At 43.2% G+C, this 20,438-nt stretch overlaps 2 protein-coding genes across 3 annotated transcripts in view; one reads left to right on the forward strand and one right to left on the reverse strand.

The window, feature by feature from the left end:
* The window catches only part of LOC120030190 (reticulon-3-like), a 33,506-nt gene extending 26,304 nt beyond the window's left edge, over positions 1-7,202 (reverse strand). The window contains exons 1-2 of one of the 2 annotated variants that reach the window (XM_038975540.1): positions 6,912-7,202; positions 218-265 (exon numbers count right to left, since the gene is read on the reverse strand). In XM_038975540.1, coding sequence (XP_038831468.1) covers positions 218-265; positions 6,912-7,008 — 145 coding nt within the window. In that variant the 5' untranslated portion in view covers positions 7,009-7,202. The remainder of the gene's footprint in view (positions 1-217; positions 266-6,911) is intronic. The other variant, XM_038975541.1, reaches the window with a different exon arrangement.
* Positions 7,203-11,758: 4,556 nt separating this feature from the next.
* On the forward strand, positions 11,759-20,358 carry LOC120030441 (menin-like). Its single transcript, XM_038975843.1, has 10 exons — positions 11,759-12,040; positions 13,410-13,930; positions 14,179-14,387; positions 14,593-14,721; positions 15,309-15,349; positions 15,523-15,610; positions 15,809-15,945; positions 17,113-17,245; positions 17,451-17,624; positions 18,580-20,358. Exons 2-10 carry the CDS (start codon positions 13,495-13,497, stop codon positions 19,090-19,092), a joined length of 1,860 nt encoding a protein of 619 aa, XP_038831771.1. The 5' UTR covers positions 11,759-12,040; positions 13,410-13,494; the 3' UTR covers positions 19,093-20,358.
* Positions 20,359-20,438: the final 80 nt, after the last annotated feature.

A 20,438-nucleotide genomic window follows, 5' to 3' on the forward strand; every position in this document is an offset into this window, starting at 1 on the left:
GGTTGAAGATTGCAGAGTGGGGGATGATAGGTTGCAGGTTTCTTTGCAGGCCTCTAGTATGAAGTTCTTGGTCTGGTCTGGCCTAGAGGAGGAGAGGGGCACTAGAGAGAGGGATGGAAGGCATTACAGTGGCAGCCGAGCAGAAGAAAAGGACAGAGAAAGAGAGAGGGAGGATAGAGGACAGCAGGCGAGCACCGTAAGAGAACCATACACTTGCCTTGCGGAGACTGAATGAGAGATACAGGCGAAGAGGAAAGAAAGGAATCTGAAAAAATAAAAAGGACAGAATAATGAACATCCTACAGTGGCAGAAAATAACTCCAATCTCCATAACAACCCCTACCCACCCTGCCCAATTTTAAACATTAACAAAAACAAAATACATTGATTAACTGGATGCCTGGTGGGGCTTCCACTATCCAACCTTATAACTGTACAATATGCTCTATAAACTTAGTGTCAGAAACTACAGTGAAAAATCTACTAATATACTCTAACCCCATGCAACTGTTAGCGTCCACAAATCTACTACCAATAAACACCTAGAATCAATTTAATCCATGCACTTAACTTTTCCTATGCAGGCAAAGAGAAGACAATAACAGCGATATGACCAACAACAAACTATGACAAACACAAATTCTATTTTACTACACACAAATAACAACGATGCTTCCGACAACGCATTCTATAACAGGCAATTTATTTGCAATGTGCACATATTTCTCCCGTGGTTTACGACACCCGATGCCAACCAAGCAGCAACACTGCACTCACTTGATGGCAATTATGCAGAGAGTGATCAAATTTTCTGCCTCACTTCTGAATCTCATGTGATCTTGAAGAACAAGAACAGCCTTTGTAGAGCACCATTACCATCAAACAGCTTCCTTGAATATCAAACTAACAAGAAGTGCACGGCTTTGCTCTTTCCTTCTCACACATGCCACGGTTCGGGAACACCGAGGGGAGACTTTCTGGGGAATTTTCTCAGCCGTGAGTGGGATGGTATGTAAAGTTCATGAGCTGGATGATCAAGAAGCAATTTGGTCGCCCAAACTGAAATCACATCAGAGACTGGCTGGGCAGGTTGGCGAACTCTTGCTGTACAGCAGTCCTTTGTTAAAAGACTCGCCCAGACACGTTAAGCCTACCCGTGACACACCTTCATTCTTTCCCACAATCAGAGATGAGTCAACATTCTTCTTCTTTCGCTGACATTTCCAAATGGCCTGAAACTATTGCAAGAACCACTTCAGACCGAAGCGTCCACAAAAGGCCATCCTCAAAATGTCACTTATCTAAGAAGATCTATGCAAGAGAAACAAGGCAATTTTTTGTTGCCTTTTTACAGACTTGGACCATGGCTCTAGACAAGGTTTAAACATAGCTTCATATAGCTCATGTTTTCAACACTTTCAGCCGTGTGATAAATCTATCACGGGCAGCTGACCTGAGTAGGAAGAGAACCTGCTTTGGCACTACACAGCCCTATACTCTACTACTAGATCTGGATGTAGGACTATGCCCGAGGGCCGATGATACGGAACTGGAGGAGGCCCTAACATGGCATCCCAGTCACGCCAGCCATTTCTGTCCCTTCCCGAGGAGAGCCAAGACATGACACTCAAATACCCCCCGGGGTCAGTTTGCTGCCTCAGCCCGATTCACTGACCTTAGAGATGATATGGTCTGTGCCGAGCAGAGCAGCAGTCTCCCAGAGAGGGGGAGAAAATGAGTAGCAGAGATAGAACAAGAATGGCACAGAGGGAAAGGGAGCCGAAAGTACCCCATGTTCTCTCCAGACTATCTCACATAAACTATGGCCATATCTGCATGCTCCTCACTGCACAGGACTAGATTCCAGATCATTCCTCAGCATGTATCTGTACTTTTATCGCTCTCAAGATAAAAATCAGCAGCATGTTGAATCCCTACTCAGGGAAATACAACATTTCACCTGATTAGATCACTGGTCCAAAGGACTCCCTAGTCACTACTGTATATTTAGTGTAATTTGGAAGTGCACGTGTCTGTCAAACTAAACATAAACCTCGTCGTTGTCTCTGACCTTGACCGTCATTCTAATTGAAAACAGGTGCAGAACCGCAATCAAATGTGCATAGCCTATGAAACCGGAGAGCCAGCAGAGCACTGGGTTTAGCTTTGATAACGGCCGGTAAAATTACTTTATCGATGAGTTTGAATAATGTTTCTCCAATAGTTGCATTGGTTTTACTGGCAGTGCAGGAAGAAATGAAATACAGCACTGACTCAAGCAATTACGAGTTTGACACCATGAATATCATTTCTCATTCAGAATTCATTGTAACGCGAATTCTTCCGTACAGTCTAAGAGTAGAGCTATGGCATTCTGCCTGCTGTCGTAGATAAACGGTTCCATTGACAGAGCTTGCACAATCACCTTGTCAAAGTGACATGAAAAGAATAGGGGATGCTTTTCATGAACTTAACAACCCTGACAATCAGACTCAATGCAAATTTAGACGCAAGATATCTTGAGCCTTAAGATCTCTCAGGTCACTTCCTTAGTGACCAGTGCAACAAATGCCACTCAAATGTGTTGAGAAGGAAGTACTAGGCCTAAGAGAGACTGACCAGTGGTCTAGCAGTCTGGTGCAACACTGGGCATCAACAGATGGTATGATACCAAAGTAAAGGACCCAATGAATAACACAGCACTACCCTGGTCTGGGCCCTATTGCATTCCGCTGAAAACTCTGCTGGATTCAGTAGATTTATATAGTTCCATTTGGATTCCTCTAGACTGGGTGCTGTGTTAACTCAGCCATGTGACATCTGATACTGTATGACAGTAGCGGCAAGGGTCCAGTGACATCTTTGGTGTCATCATTGCCTGATCATACAGCCGAGGTAAGGAGGAAAATGGCACCGATAAGTCAGCAAGAGACTGTTCCGCATGACTGGGGTGAAATGAAAGAACACGTGAACATTTGGTTTGAAGGATTTACTTCAGAAAAATGCGAAGGCAATGCCAATTTCTTGGAGAATTGTTCAAAACCTTAGTTACACTTTCAAAACAGAATAAAATGAATTATTATTCTCCCCGTTGAAACATGTATTGGTTAGTAAATACCTTTGTTGTAACATAACCACTTTGAGACAATGCAACTGGTATTCAGTCTAATACAGATTACAGAAAACATTCCCGATTTGCAATGGGAGCTGTATACTCTTTTCAGCATGGCTTTTAAATTATATACAGTAAACTATATTTAAAACAAGGTTTGTTATTAACGGATGCTTGTAAGACATGGTTAGCTGAATATATAAATTAAATCGATTTCAAATGCCCCTCCCTAATGACCAATAAGCTGTCAGTTTGAAGATCGTTGCAGAGGCAAGAGTGTCCATTTGTTTTCATCATATGGGCCTAGACGGCAATGTTCGCTCTAAGCTGCACGGGTGCACAGTAGCCCAAGATGGCCGCGTAGCTCCCCCAGGACTGCTGCGCAGAAGAATGATCAGCCCAAGGAGATAAGCATGAGATTAGAAAGTTGAGTTAAGTTCAGAGCAGTGGTCACCAAGTGTTCGGTCGTGATCGACTGGTCGATCTCCAAGACATTCCTAGTCGATTGCCAAACATTTCTGTTAACTCAAGATAAAGCCTTTTTTCCCATTATTAGTCTGGGCTGTTAGCAGTAGGTGCACCGGATTCAGCTGCCCTGTGTGCCGGGTAGGCACACTGTTGCCATTTTGAACCATTTCATGTGTCTGAAGGTACAAACTCTGCCTTCCCACTGGGCCAGGGGGAGCAAATCAAGTGCCCTACCGCTGGCCAATCGGGTGGCTCAGATTACCGTGTCTGCAGTAACGTAGAAGGCATAAAAGAAAGCTACAACGAAGTGGATGCTGTGAGATTTCAAAACGTTTAGAACCATGACTAGAGAAAAACTGGCAACAAATAAAACAAAGAGCTGCTGTTTTTATGAGTGAGTGAATGTTTAAGTTCTTACTCAGCACTTAGTACACTTTTATAAGCCATCAAATACACATTCTTCCTATTTCCACTCAGGGCTACAAGAAGCAGTGCAGCAGTAATGAATGAGTAGGAAAGTCTATTGATAGGCTTGCGTTGTTGTTATTATTAGCGGCTTTGGTCTTTTTTAATATTGAGAAATATTTCACTTTCTCTGTTCATAGGAGTAACAACGTGCATTTGTGCATGAGGCAGAAACAATGAGGTGCAACTCGAGTTTCGCCATCAGTTGGAAGGTGTCCCTTTTTGGTCAGCTCTGTGGAGGAAAGGGAGAGCGGAGGGACGGTGAGAGGCGGACCCTTAGTCTGCTTCCTCTGAAACTGACCATCAGATGCAGGCATCATCAGCCCAGTAAAAGTAAAATAAAAAGCAAATTATTTAAATGTATGCTCAGCTGTGCTTCACAAGTAATACAACAACAGATCTATTATCGGTGTGATCATATAGCCTACCGCAAATTTTGAAATATATATATTTTTAAATGGCCCAAATAACAATGCAATGGCAGGGCAATTTAAGCGAAGCCAATATGTGGTGATAATGTATTGGGCCTATAGCTTACTGCACAAACCTCATTGCTACAGTAGTGTTTATAATTGGTTAATGTTGCATAGGCTTACATTTTTTAAGTCATGTAAAAAAAAAATCTGAGCATTAGATATCGGCTTGCAATTTGACTCAGAAAGTGATCTTGACTCAGAAAAGGTTGGTGACCACTGTTCTAAAGTTTTCCCTGTTAACACCATCAACGTTTCCCTTCACTGTGGCAATTGTGATTGAATCAACGCAATAGTCACTTTCAATGCAACATACCCAAACAAAACAAACTATGCAAGAGATTTTGATGTAGGCAGAACGCATCGGAGTAGGATTCTATTACAATGACACACATGACTCAGCCCGTACTCTATACAGACCGGTGTGGCATAACCAATCACAGCTGCAGGAGGCCTATATGCAAATAGACCATTGCCATGTATGGATCTGTGCCATTTACTTTGAACTGGACTGTGTTTACAGCATGAGCGGTCGTGAGTAGATGCGCTTATTTTGAGATCAAAGCGAGAGCTGCATGTAGCCACGTGTGCACATTTTGTTCATATCCTTTGCCAGTTAATGAGTTCTTAGCCCAGTTATAGATCATTTGTAGTCAGCAATAGGGGAGTGATTGCTCCCTACAAAAGCACAAAACGTGTACATTTCTAGACATCTTTGAAAAGCGTGTCAGGTAAAGAGATTGTTTTTGTCTTAAAGGGGCAGTGTTGTATTTTGAGACCGGCTTGAATAAGCTATGGGGGTAGTATAATTTGTCTGATTTTCTGTAATAATGGTATGGGAATAATATTGAATTTTATTTTGTAAAATGGTTTCTTGCATCAAACACAACAATATGTTCAGTCACCTCCTTGTCTAAAGGACAAGTGGATAAACAGGTTAATGTCAAGCCCTGCGTGTGTTTTTCAAAAGTCCATGGAATGTAGGCCTACATTGAATACCACACATTGGCTGAACGATAGCTGTTCTATTTCCATGTTAAACTGTTATGGGATGGATTTTCTCCATTGTAGGCCACTCTGGTAGGCCCCCATTACGATCAAATAGCCACAGTAGCCTTCCTGGCCACTTAAAGCTGTAATTTAACGCGGGTACACCCTCAGTGTTCACAGTAAACATTCAACGTTCAAGCTCAGCAGACGTGAAATTTGCTCAGTGCTGGAAAAAAAAATACAGGCGCGTGCGCAACTATGGGGCAAAAAAGACGGTTGGCTTAGACCGTTGACATGTAACCTATATTTAGTGTCTGAGTGTTTATTGAAAACATAAATACATTTGAACTTGTCTCAAATACATCGTTACAGTTGTTGGTTAGATAGCTAGCGAATGTTTGCTGTATTAGCATAGACATGACATCAAAACAAGACATGGTAATATGCCGAGTTCAAAGCAACTAAATACTCGGAAATCTCCGATAAGTGAACCCACTTTAGTAGGAAGTCGGAGATTTCCCAGTTTCCCGTTGTTTAGAACACGCCATAAAACCTACAGTAGGCTACACATTCTAGGATTAAAGAAAAGAAAAGAAGACCATAGAATAAATGCATCATTGTAACGAATGAGAGGGATTGGACTGTGAAACACTAATCTTCTCGCATGGGTTTGTTTACCAATGCCGAGACGATTTGGAGGTCCTCCCTTCATTTGCCGTTTCCCAGTAACAATGCATCTGCAGTGCAGATTACCGTCGCCGCAACATGTAGCCATTTCACTGCGGGCCAACTAGGGAGTAAAATGTGTCACCATGTTCTGCTCCCTTGTCTGATACTAAATAAAAAGTTAGGTCAAAGTAGAGGTTGGAGGGGACGTTGACAAAGCACACAAAAGACAGCCCCCGAAGCCTTGCAACCAGCGGGAGACTGGTTTAGTGTTCCATCCAATCGTGGTGCGTGTTTCTCAAGCCAACTATCTGTGTTTTTGAACAATTTCTCGTCAGTGTAATATCGTTCGATTCCATAACGGGCGATGGGTGCTTACTGGTCTAGCAGAATTTCTAATAGAGCATTTAGGCTAACACCCTTTTAACGCCCACAAAGAAGAAAATTGCCTCATATCGGCTTACAAGGCCTGCACTTGTCCCTCTTCAACAACTTTACCATTTCAAGTGTCTACAGGGAAGATGCCAATATAAGTCTGCATAACAAACGAAAAAATATGTGCAAGTATTTTCATTTAAGTTCCTTTTACGGACCTAAAAAAATGTGGTTTTGACGGTCTGCCATTAAAGCTACGGGCTACTTTATCTCAAAGCACCTGTGTTATTGAAAGTTTAAAACACCCTGTCTATGTTGACCATTTCAACGTTTCCGTTGAATTAGGTACAGCTTTCTCTTACCGGACATTTTTGAGTCTTTGGCCGCAACAGAGTTTTGTCCATCGGCCAGCCCCTGCGACGATGATATCTGGTCGAACTGGGTCATTGGATCTGCCATTTTACTATAATTACAAAATATTCTGCACGGTGGCGCCGAGAATTTGTTGTGTATTATTGCTGTCCTTAAAATGTCTTCTTCCAACTTGCCTCGTATTCCCCAAGACCTGGACGCAGTGTCACCGAGCCTGTGCACCTTCACGCGCACTGTGTGGATGGAGGGCACTGTATGGTTGAGGACTGATCGAGAGAGCAAAACAAGGAGTGTATTCATTCCGCCAAGTCTGTTGCAAAACGGAACGATACGGGGAGGGACCTACCTAAAATTGTCCAATAGAAACTCTAGTTTTAGTTACAAACTGTTTGGCGAATGAATGTACCCGAGATTGATATTTGCCATTGGCTCATTTAAAGGGCAATACCCAACATTTTCTCGTGTTTCAGGACAACAGCATGTTATATGCCGCGTTCAAGTGCTAGTCGGAACTAGGAAACTCGGAAATGTTCGACTTAACTAGGTGTAGTAATAAACTGAACCAGAATCTGGCCTTACATGAGACGTTGAATATGGTGATTCTCCTTTAAGCCCGGGAAGTAGCTGTTCAATTTGCTATTCACCAGCTTTTCAAGCCTAATAATGTCAAAATATGTTAGGTAGCCTACTTATTAAAAAAAATTGAGTTTCATTGAGCAACTATGACCATTACTGCCGGTAAGTAATTCCAAAAAGGGTCTAAATACAAAGTTGGAACCATGTGTTTTATGTATTTGATACCATTTCACTCCAACCCTTACCACGAGCCTGTCCTCCCCAATTAAGGTGCCACCAACCTCCTCTGTAGTACACTGTTGTAGGTGATAAAACAGATCTGTATAAAATAACGAGATGCTCATGTCTCCGTCCTAACAATGGGAGTCGTTGTTCCAAAGGCAAGTGAAACGCATTTGGGCTTATTTTGGACAGATTATGGCTAGAGTGAAACCTCTCGCTTTGCCTCTTCCTCGTCGGATAAATCAATGACCTTTCGATGCGCCGACCTGTGCTTGGCAGTAATAATTGATTTTATTGAAGGCGCAGAAGAGGTGGATTTGGTGAATGTGCACTTGGTCAAAAACAATACTTGCATGTAACTTTTTACTTAGACCTTTTTTGGAAGTAAATACCGGCCGTGATGGAAATAATGACAAGTTGCTCAGTGAAACTCCCTTCTTTGGTAAGTACGGAATGTATTTTGACATTATTATGCTTAAAAAGCTGGCGAGTGGCAAGTTGAATGTGTGCTTCCTTTGCTGAAAAGGGAAATCTCCTATAAACCCAGATTCTGGTTCAGTTATACACATGCTGCGTTCAACCAGTTAGCAAGTTGGAAATTTCAGAGTTTCCTAGTTCCCACTAGCACCTGTACGCAGCATAGCCTACTGTGCATTCTGAAAGTATTCAGACCCCTTGACTTTCCACATTTTGTTACGTTAGTCTAATTCTAAAATGGATTAAATTACTTTTTTCCCTCACTCTACACACAATAGCCCATAATGACAAGGCGAAAACAGGTTTAACATTTTTGCAAATGCATAAACAATTAAAAACAAATACCTTGTTTCCATAAGTATTCCGACCCTTTGCTATGTGACTCAAAATTGAGCTCAAAGTGCATCCTGTTTCCATTGATCACCCTTGAGATGTTTCTACAACTTGATTGGAGTCCACCTGTGGTAAATTCAATTGATTGGACATGATTTGGAAAGGCACACACTTGTCTGTATAAGGTCCCACCGTTGACAGTGCAGGTTTGAGCAAAAACCAAGCCATGAGGTCGAAGGAATTGTCCTTAGAGCGCAGAGACAGGATTGTGTCGAGGCACAGATCTCGGGAAGGGTACCAAAACATTTCTGCAGCATTGAAGGTCCCTAAGAACACAGTGGCCTCCATCATTCATAAATGGAAGAAGTTTGGAATCACTAAGACTCTTCCTAGAGCTGGCCATCCGGCCAAACTGAGCAATCGAGGGAGAAGGGCCTTGGTCAGGGAGGTGACCAAGAACCCGATGGTCACTCGGGTTCTGTCCACAGGAACTCTGGAGCTCTGTCCAGAGTTTCTCTCTGTGGAGGTGGTAGAACCTTCCAGAAGGAAAACCATCTCTGCAGAACTCCACCAATCAGGCATTTTTAGTAGAGTGGCCAGAAGGAAGCCACTCCTCAGTAAAAGGCACATGACAGCGCGCTTGCAGTTTGCCAAAAGGCACCTAAAGGACTCTCAGACCATGAGAAACAAGATTATCTGGTCTGATGAAACCAAGACTGAACTCTTTGGGCCTAATGCCAAGCGTCACGTCTGGAGGAAACCTGGCACCATCCCTACGGTGAAGCATGGTGGTGGCAGCATCATTCTGCAGGGTTGTTTTTCAGCGGCAAGGACTGGGAGACTAGTCAGGATCGAGGGAAAGATGAACAGAGCAAAGTACAGAGATCCTTGATGAAAACCTGCTCCAGAGCGCTCAGGACATCAGGCTGGGTGAAGGTTCACCTTCCAACAGGACAACAACCTTAAGCACACAGCCAAGACAACGCAGGAGTGGCTTCGGGACAAGTCTCTCTGTCCTTGAGTGGCCCATCCAGAGCCCGGACTTGAATCTGATCGAACAACTCTTGAGAGACCTGAAAATAGCTGTGCAGCGACGCTCTCCATCCAACCTGACAGAGCTTGAGAGGATCTGCAGAGAAGAATGGGAGAAACTCCCCAAATACAGGTGTGCCAAGCTTACCCAAGAGGACTTGAGGCTGTAATCGCTGCAAAAGGTGCTTCAACAAAGTACTGAGCAAAGGGTCTGAATACTTATATAAATGTGATAATTTTTTTTTATACATTTGCAAACATTTCTAAAAACCTGTTTTTGCTTTGTCATTGTGTGGTATTGTGTGTAGATTGAGGGGGAACTTTAAAAAAAATCAATTTTAGAATAAGGCTGTAACGTAACAAAATGCGTAAATGGGTCTGAATACTTTCCGAATGCACTGTATATGCATAGCCTATTTATGGCAAAATACCTACCACATTTTATTATGCAGACATTACCCTATTTTTTTTCTACTTTGAGAATGTAAATAGGCCTATAAAATACTAAGGCTATAATAAAAAAGAAGCCCAGTGTATGCATGTGTTATGATCAATCTTTCTACATAGAATAATCTAAAAACATTCCATTGAAACATGTTAGGCCTATTATGTCCAAAAAAACATTGCTTTGCGAGACCATTCCATTTCACATGTACACGCCTCTTTTTCATTATGTAATGTTCATCGCTAGACTTTCCCATTTTGTAACAATGTATCAGTATCTCGTTATAATGTTGCCCTCTGCCGGTGATCCTTATTAGGATGTTTTGGCAACAATGGTGCAATGTTGAACTACATCTCCATAAATGCATCTGTTCAGTCGATAAGGAAGTTCAATACAAGACAAGGTCTTTGCTATCTGGGATCCTTGGGACGTCCCTAACCCCCATTGAAGTTGAAATGTAAAATGGTAAGGGTTAAGGTTAGGGACGTCGCATAGAGCTAGATATAGGACTCATCTTTATATCTGTGCCGTTATGACAGCTTCATAGAGTACCACAGTATGAGTCATAATACCGAGCGGTCAAACAGGTAAATGGTTTCAATTGTTTTTCCACCATTCATTTGTCCAATAGGGGACTTTAGAAACACTTAAAATAAGGGCTGTGTCTCGTGTAGGCTTACCCTGGCGTGACGTTTTGATAACCGTGTAAATCTCTTTAGGGCAAGGTGACTAATCAATATATTTGCCTGTATTTACCCCCCAAAATGAAAAGCTAATTAGCTGTTTGACAGCTAGGTTTTATGACACCGCCACCGTGGCGCTCTTTAGAGGCTACAACCCATAAGAATTTTCACCCAGTTGACTACTTTAAAATGGTGGAAGCCCTCAATGGTGGCAGGTAGCCTCGTGGTTAGAGCGTTGGGCCAGTAACCAAAAGATTGCTAGATTGAATCCCTGAGCTGACAATGTAAAAATCTGTCGTACCCCCTCCTAGGCTGTCATTGTAAATAAGAATTTGTTCTTAACTAACTTGCCTACTTAAATAAAGGTTAAATAAAAAATAAATGGTGCTTCCCATGGTAAAACGGCCTTTTGTGGCAACTAGAGGCCTCTATCATGCTCTATGGGACATATTTCGGATAGCACCAGAGAGAAAGAGATCCAACTCGGCGGAACATCCATCCAACAGATGGCGTATTTTCGTTGTTTCGCACACCAAGCAAGGAGTTTGTATGGAGAAAGTCGACTTTGGTCAACAACAACAAAAATGAATGGCTTACTTCCTAGGTGAGGTTTATTTGATTGAATAGAAATGTAAAAATACTTAATTTGTTTGTAGTGTACTGATAGGTAGGACATGTGACATTACAGCAACTTTGAGAAAAAAACCTTTATATCGGAGATGGCTTTGGGTATTCATGACATGAGGCTAGTAGCAAAGCAACTCACTCAGTTTCAATGTATGGGGCTTTATTGGCATGGGAAACAGATGTTTACATTGCCAAAACAAGTGAAATAAATAAACAAAAGTGAAATAAAACAATACACATTTACAGTAAACATTACACTCACAAAAGTTCCCAAAAAATAAAGACTGTATTCTCTCTCCATTGAATACAGGCGGTTGACGTCAACAACCCTTTTCGAATATTCAAATAGAATTACAATAATGAGATGTGTCCACCAATCAAAAAAAAGGATACGTGGGAACTAGACAGCCCGCGGTGCCGTGGACAACGGCTCCATTGTTAGGGCGGAGAGAGATTCATCTTGTCAGTATATCCACAATCTTTTATAGCACTAACACAGAAACAAGGGGGTTTGTTCAAACGTTTAAACTGTGCGTGCAGCTTCGTAGATCTACGGATACTCTGAACTAATATTACATTGAGCGCGACTCAATGTAAGATTAATTAAGCAAGCGCGCCAAATCTTCGAGTTCTGACAGATTTGAACAGACCAACACAGTCATAGCACTGCGCGGCAAAGGCAAGGCTCAAACAAAAACATGTGGGTGCAGCTTTGAATAAACTGGTGCGTATAAGGTTTATTTTGACATTTTAATGCGCATACGAGCGGGCTATGAGTTTGGTAATGTTTGTAAGTAGATTGAAATACACAAGTTGTGTTTTTCATGTTGGCATGATTACTGCTAGCATAGCTTGCTAGCCATATTACATAGTATATTTGCATATTTGTAGCTGCCCGTTTTAGCTTCAATGTATTGCCTCCACCTGCATGTTTGGTGTTGACCAGAACTGAATAATAAGCTAGCTAACGTTACATGTTTTTAATTTTCTGGTCCTGTGTGGGTTGTTGAAACCGTTCAGTTTCAGTAAACTATCTAACCTACCTAGCTACTGTAACGTTAGTTAGTTGCCTGGAAACCCAACGTTGAATTGCATTGAAGTCTACGTCAGGGCAGAAATCAAATTACATTTTGTTGGTCTCATACACATGTTTAGCAGATGTTATTGGGTGTGTTCCTTACTCCAACAGTGCAGCAATTGCTAACAATACACATGTCTGTGTGATTGGATGTATAGACATTATGGACCGTGTGTGGATAGAATATATAACGTTCGTAACGTCGTTATCTGAAGAACGTGGTCAGAATAATATATGTACAGCAATAGTTGAATAGGATGGAATAGAAAACAGTATTTAAACAAAGTGACAAGTTCCATATTTAATACATTTTCCTTATTTTCCTTATAACTAAGATGTAAATATTGTTGTTCCTGGAAGCTGTTGCCGTAGTGTTAACCAAATGATACCTGTGCAGCATCTTAAGGCTTTAGAATGAGCGTTTGAATCAGGAAGGTTTACTCTCACGACCTCAACAAGCCAGAATGTTGAATACAATTATATTTTAATGTACTTCACCGGTTGTCTGTGCGGTTGGTCCTTTTGGTGGTAGTAATGTGATACAATATATCCACAGGAAAGTATAATTACAAACTTTTCAAACCGCTGGTGTCACCTGAAGCATGCGCAGAACCATTTAGCTAAACAATTGCAAGAGCTAGGCAAGTATGCCCTCTTGTGCATGTATCTAACTTGTGCGCATGCTTCAGGCGATAGAAATCTGAATGCACTACTAGCGCTTTGAAAAGTTAGTTGGCTATAATAATCTGGATTTGTTATTAATTGAAACCCTTGTTCTTAACTATCCCAGTTTTGTATCAGATATCAATATTTGTTCCCCGTATTAGTTTACAATTTTTAAACACATTTTGCATAATGAATGGATAAGTGGATAAATGTCACGCCCACTAAGGCAACCTAGTCTATTCTATTTAATCCATAGTGAAAAAAAGACGTTTGAATTTAATGGAAAAAAACAGCTCAAGTGATTTTAAAGGTGTGTGCTGGTACTGATTCCCACATTGCTCTCATCCAGCCCCTATGACATCACTACAGCTGAGAGTAGAGAAGACACACTGGCCAAGTGAGTGACTGAGCTGTGGCAGAGGAGAGGGGTCAACATGGGGCTACACTCAGCCCAGAAGAAGCACTTTCCCCTGAAGGGGATTGGTGGTGTGGTTGCGCTGTTCGACGCGGAGCTCCGTAAATCTGAACCGGATCTAGCCCTTCTCTCATTGGTCCTGGGCTTTGCAGAACACTTCCTGGCTGTCAACCGGGTCATACCAATAAACGTCCCGGGGGTGCGCTTTGAGCCGCTGGAGCCAGACTGCCCTAACTCCTGCTTTCCTACAGTGGAGTTAGGGATGCTATCGGCCCTGCACGAGCGCTTCGCAGCCCAGATCCGGGGCGCTGTGGATCTGTCCCAGTACCGCAGGCCTGCTGGCGGGTCCAGCAGGGAACTGGTGAAGAAAGTATCTGACGTCATCTGGAACAGCCTGAGCCGCTCCTACTTTAAGGACCGCGCCCACATCCAGTCCCTCTTCAGTCTCATCACTGGTAGGGGTCATTAGATGCAGGGATGGGATATATGGGGGTACAACTACATTAATAGAATATGATCTATAATATTGATACAGTCTCTCCTATGTTGGATGATTAGCTATATTGCATTTGTGGCCTAGTATCTATTTCTTGGACAAACATGTTTCTGTGTCATTGCAGTGTGTCCATCCTCACACCAGTCAGTTGTCTGAAAGAAGGGTAAAGCTACTAATAATTTATCATATTTTTGACATTTTGAACAGGCACAAAGCTGGACAGCTCGGGGGTGGCGTTTGCGGTGGTGGCAGCATGCCAGGTGCTGGGGCTGCGGGACGTGCACCTGGCCCTGTCCGAGGACCACGCCTGGGTCATCTTTGGCAAGAACGGAGAGGAGACTGCAGAGGTCACCTGGCACGGAAAGGGCAACGAGGACCGGAGGGGGCAGACAGTTGCTGACGGTGTCGGTGAGAGGGTAAGTAAGATAGAGATACTTCCATCCCCTGCAGAAACATTATAATAACATGCACTCTCACATACCTTTTTTAATATAGCTACATATCAACTACATTTAACAGCTGTTCTACACACACACTCCTCTCACCTTGAATTTGTAATCACAGAGTAAAACACAACACCTCTCAACCCTAACCTCTATCTCTCCCCCCCCCTTTCCCCAGAGCTGGCTGTACTTAAAGGGTTCCTATATGAAGTGTAACAGGAACATGGAGGTGGCCTTCATGGTGTGTGCCATCAACCCCTCTCTGGACCTGCACACTGACAGCTCCGAGATGCTACAACTTCAGCAGGTCAGACCAGCACCAATATTAACAATAGATGTACACTAGCACAGGGGTTCCCAAAGTGGGGTCAGGGGTCCATGGCCAGATCTCAAAAAAAAAATATATATATATATATATTTTTTAAATTAACCTTTATTTAACTAGGCAAGTCGGTGAAGAACAAATTCTTATTTACAATGACGGCCTACACCGGCCAAACTCGGACGACGCTGGGTCAATTGTGCGCCGCCCTATGGGACTCACAATCACGGCCGGTTGCGATACAGCCTGGATTCAAACCAGGGTGTCTGTAGTGACGCCTCTAGCACAGTGCGTTAGACTACTGCGCCACTCGGGAGCCCAAGGGGGCCCCTGATGAATTTGCTATCACAAGGGGTCCCAGATGCAAACATTTTTGGGAATCCCTGCACAAGCACATGTGTGATATAATGAATAGGAGTTCCTGATATTGTAAGGGGAGAGTTGCACCTGTCGCCATCATCAAAGTCCAAGACATCAAGCATGCCCGAACTGTAGTTTATATTTACCTGATCAGTGCTTCTGTGTGATGTCCTCTTTCTGATCTCTCTCTCTCTGATCTTTTTCGTGCACAGAGGCTTCTATGGCTGCTGTATGAGCGAGGAGACCTGGAAAGGTGATACTTTTTGGTACATTTCAAAAAGTATCTGGGAAAACGATCAGTTGTTTTTGAATTGTTGCAGTGAAAATGTCTCATGGTTATATCCAAATGAATTATTTTCTGTAGTAAACATGTTCTTATCGTGTCAAATTAACCAACTCGAGCTCGTTTCCCTTGCTGTTCCACAGATACCCCATGGCCATGGGCACCCTGGCAGACCTGGAGGACCAGGAGCCCATCCCTGGCAAAGAGAGCCCCCACGCCATCCACCTTAAAGTGAGTGTGTGGAGAGCTGTACATATTCTTGTAAAAAGCTTACTCAAAGCCTTAAAAGTCAAAATGTCACGATCTTAAAATACAGGTTATTTCATTAACTTTGGTCAATAATTAATGTTTTTTTTAATGGCTTTTACTCCTTAACTTATATCATTATTGTGAATTTGTTTGCTTAAAGTGTGTTTATTTTGTTTCTAGGCTGTGAACTCTGCTAAGAAGTACTACAACAACGAGCACATCTACCCCTTCATGTACCTGGCCGGCTACCACTACAGACACAGGGAGGTCCGGGATGCCTTGGGGGCCTGGGCCGAGGCTGCACAGGTCATGCAGGAGTACGTTACTGGAGCAGCTAGCCTAGCTACCTTCTCTATGCATCTTACACACTACTGCTCTGTGTCAACTGTCTTTCTTATTGCAATAAGTGTGTTTGACCCACAGAAATAACCTTTAGCATCATTCATTTAAAAATCATTGCTAGGTGGTTATGATAATGCCTTATATGGTATGATAAGTTATATTGAAATCTGCATGGATGCTGAGACAAAGCCTGTTGACCATCTCTGGCTGAGGTACGCATTGACAATTTACATCAGTTGCTGTTTCACCTTTCTGACAGCAGAGGGCAGCAGATCCCTAGCGGTAATGTTTTTGAACACTTCCTCAGTACTTTATGGTGTTAGTTAGTGTTTGTAGTCTCAAATCTGCAACAAGTTGTCTGAAATTGTGATTTCATTCTAGCTTGAGGTTTTGCATGGCAGTATTTCCATTTTGTATGGCGTTATATCCCTTTATATAGCTTGAAACGGTTATCTTTTTCTTATGATTTTAGTGATCATAATGCATGCACGTCTTCCAGGGGTATAATTTTGTCTAACTAAAAACGATGTCATCAGGACATGCAATCACAGGAAACTTCCTCCCAACCATCCAGCCTTGGCACTAGTTCTTAGATGGTGGGGGGGGGGGCAGTAAACGTGCACTTTGCTCGCGCTTATACACACTGTTCATCGTGCCGCCAGGGCTAAAAAAAAAAAAAACTGGCCGACCGGATCACAGGGAACATCCGAGCGGCTGATCCCTCCCGTCTCTCTGTCTTCTCTAGCATGTGTGAGACTGGCACGCCCAGAGCAGTGTAACAGTCAGTGCATTCCATCCCTCTTTCGCCTTCCCTTTCCCCCTCTGCCTTTCCTTTCCCGTTTCACCTATTGTTCTTTAATCTCGGCTCCATCTGTTCGCTGTCACGACAAAAAGGAACATGGTGTGTGATCTACAAACATACACAAAACGTCACGTTTTTGAGTATTTGCTATAGTGTTTTTGATTTCCCGCCAAAAAGACGGGATAGAAGAGTATTTTATAAGTGCACACACCTTTTAATACTCCTTGTCCTGCTTATGTGGAAAACAAATAACAGAACAATTATATTAGTGATAATCTTGAATTGACCATTTTCAATGACTGTGTTTAGAACAAGGTGTGATTTCTCACCTGTCTCTCAGCTACAACTACTTCCGCGAGGACGAAGAGATCTACAAGGAGTTTTTTGACATTGCCAACGACGTCATCCCCACCCTGCTGAAGGAGACGGCTGCAGCCGCCGAGAGCGGAGAAGGGAGCGAGGGAGGAGAGAATGTAATGACTCTCGCCACCAAGGCACTATTGGAAATTTACATGAAAGTGAAATAAAATGTTTCCCCTTCTCATTTTAATCTCAAGTCAAAGAATGAGGCATTCATATTTCATATTACAGCTACTGCCTCTCAAGCTATTCTCTGAAGGTTTCCTTTTTATTCTCCATAACACACTATTCCCCCCCACCCACCCCCGCCCCCCTCAGGACCAGCCCATACAGGCCGCTGCCCTCTCTGCCCTCCAGGACCCAGAATGCTTTGCCCACCTGTTGCGTTTCTATGACGGCATCTGTAAGTGGGAGGAGGGTAGCCCCACCCCTGTCCTTCATGTTGGCTGGGCCACCTACCTGGTCCAGTCCCTCAGTCGCTTTGACCCACAGGTAAAACACCACAAACCTGATTTTTAAATCTGAAACCCTTCCCCATTTACTTTAAAGAGATATAGTGTTCCACTCGTAATACAATCAATCTAACTTGGTCTTTTCACAAACGTTGGCTGTAGATGGTAGTGGTACATCCCTTTGAAACAATGTTATTATTATCCTCTTTTTTTTCTCGCCTTTTAATTATGTCTCACATTGGATTCAATGTAAATTACACTACATGACCAAAAGTATGTGGACACCAGCTCGTCAAACATCTCATTCCAAAATCATGGAGTTGACCCCCTCTCTTTGCTGCGTTCTCCTGGCATCGGCCAAACCCAGATTTGTCCGTCGGACTGCCAGATGGTGAAGCACGATTCATCACTCCAGATAACGCGGTTCCACTCCTCCAGAGTCCAATGGCGGCGAGCTTTACACCACTCCAGCTAACGCTTGGCATTACGCATGGTGATCTTAGGCTTCATGAAGCTCCCGACGAACAGTTATTGTGCTGACGTTGCTTCCAGATGCAGTTTGGAACTCTGTAGTGAGTGTTGCAACCAAGTACAGATGATTTGTATGCTCTACGCGCTTCAGCACTTGGTGGTCCCGTTCTATGAGCTTGTGTGGCCTACCACTTTGCAGCTTAGCCGTTGTTGCTCCTAGACGTTTCCACTTCACAATAACAGCACTTACAGTTGACCGGGGCAGCTCTAGCAGGGCAGAAATATGACGAACTGACTTGTTTCAAAGGTAGCATCCTATGACATTGCCTTGTAGACAGTCTCTGAGCTCTTCAGTAAGGCCATTCTACTGCCAATGTTTGTCTATGGAGATTGCATGGCTGTGTGCCCTATTTTATACACCTGTCAGCAACTGGTGTGGCTGAAATGGCGAAATCCACTAATTTCAAGGGGTGTCCACATACCTTTGTGTGTGTGTATATATAATGTATGTACATCCTCCACAGATCCGTCAGAGGGTGTCCATCATCACCAAAGAGCCTGAGCCCCAGGACGACGATGACCAATCCAGTGAGGACCCTCGCGAAGGCCGGAGACGTGGCCCGAGGCGTGAGTCCAGACTGGAAGACCAAGCTTCCCCTCCTACACAATCCACCCCCACCACCCCTGTCCCACCACCAACCCAACCCAACCAGGCTAAGAAAGTAGGTGGTGAGGGCGGGACGCGGCGTCGCTCTTCAGGGCTCCGCGGTGGAGACCCCGAAGGCAAGGCCAAGTCGGCCAGCCCAGTGCCCTCTCCTCTCCAGCAGCTGCCCTCCCCCAGTGGGAGTCCCCTGGTGGCCTTCCGGAGCAAGAAGATGAAGGGCATGAAGGAGCTGCTGTCTGCACCCAAGGTCAACGCCAGCGCCATCAAGCTCCAGCTCACCGCCCAGTCACAGGTGCAGATGAAGAGGCAGAAGAGCACGCCGTCGGGAGACTACACCATGTCCTTTATGAAGCGCCAGCGTAAATCTCTGTAGAAGGAGGACTGTGTCTGTAGAACATTCCTCTAGCATGGTTCCCGAGTCTGGTTGTGTTGTAAAGCCAACACCTTATGGTCATTTATCATAAGAGTTGACTATACAGCACACAGAGATCTGGTACCAGGCTAGACTTTCTCTTCATTGGGAGAGAAACGAGGAGAGGCTGTCTGTAGGACATTTCCGTTGTGCTGTGACTGTGAGAGGCGAGGCAGCACAAAAAAGTCTGCCGCATCAACTTGCTAGCATCTGCTGCCCATTCTGCGATTTACTTTCTTTTTTCATCCAAAGTTTATTTTAGAAATCATATCATAAGTCCCAATAAGTAGGGCCGGGACGATACCAGTATCACGATACTCGTTAGTATTGTGGCAAGGAAACAAAACAAAGCAGGTTTAACGTGTATTGGAAAACCGCCCTAATGTTGGAAACATAAATCATTAAGTTGTAGGCATCCACAGTCACATTTGTTTATTTTCCAAGCTATAGTGCACAATATTGTACGTACAGCAGGTTTTGTATGGTTTGTGTTTTCATTTTTGCCGTGGAAAAATATTGTGATGCTGGCATCGTCCGGGCCCTACCAATAAGGTCACAAGAGGGTCGGTTAGCACATGACGTGTGTGTTTAAGAGGGGAGGTAGTCACTTTAATCAAGTTTGAACATATGTTGACCAAGTTGCTCCTCTTAATCTTGTGATTCAATAATGATTGTGTATCATACATTCTTTTTTTTTTTTAAATGCTGTCACTTGGTGAGGATCAACTGGGCAGTGGCGCACATCAACTGTTGAGTTCTCATTGACTTGTGTGGAAGTTATTTTAAAGGCAAAGTAATGGGCGTTTAGATGGTGAAAACACCCTGTCCCTGAACATTTTACAGGATGGGAGAATTGCTCTGTTAAAGCAGTCAGAATTCCATTCTATATTTTCAAGTCTTGACTCAATTTTCATCTTTTTGACTGAAATCCCTGGAAGTGATTCGGACTATTACTGTGTAACAATGTCCAACCCTTCTATGTTGTCTCTTACATGCTAGCTATTGGTTGCCTTATACGTCGCCTTTTTTATTTCAAATTTAGGTGGCTTTTTTTAGTTTTGAGACTAGCCAGAGCTGCAATAGGCAACCTCATGATTAGAAAGTGACCAGAAAGACCATGCACTGTTTAAAGGGTATTGCTGTAGTTTTCCCAGCTACATACAGTAGTATTTTTGCTTGATTAATTTGTTTTTTTATTTGCAGGTAATAAAATAATTTCAAATATGATACCCTTTCTGTTTTTAATATAATGGGAATATTGTTGCACGTGTCATAATGGGCTATTCATAGACGTACAGTGTGCATCC

The sequence above is a fragment of the Salvelinus namaycush genome, chromosome 36, assembly GCF_016432855.1.
Source record: "Salvelinus namaycush isolate Seneca chromosome 36, SaNama_1.0, whole genome shotgun sequence".
Lineage (NCBI taxonomy): Eukaryota > Metazoa > Chordata > Actinopteri > Salmoniformes > Salmonidae > Salvelinus > Salvelinus namaycush.

Bases quoted from the DNA above. Each gene is read 5' to 3' on its own strand.
- LOC120030441 (XM_038975843.1), top strand. From the start codon at position 13,495: ATGGGGCTACACTCAGCCCAGAAGAAGCACTTTCCCCTGAAGGGGATT. The intron at 15,611-15,808 runs GTGAGTGTGTGG...TTTTGTTTCTAG, and splicing joins CCCACGCCATCCACCTTAAA to GCTGTGAACTCTGCTAAGAA. The intron at 15,946-17,112 runs GTACGTTACTGG...CCTGTCTCTCAG, and splicing joins GCTGCACAGGTCATGCAGGA to CTACAACTACTTCCGCGAGG.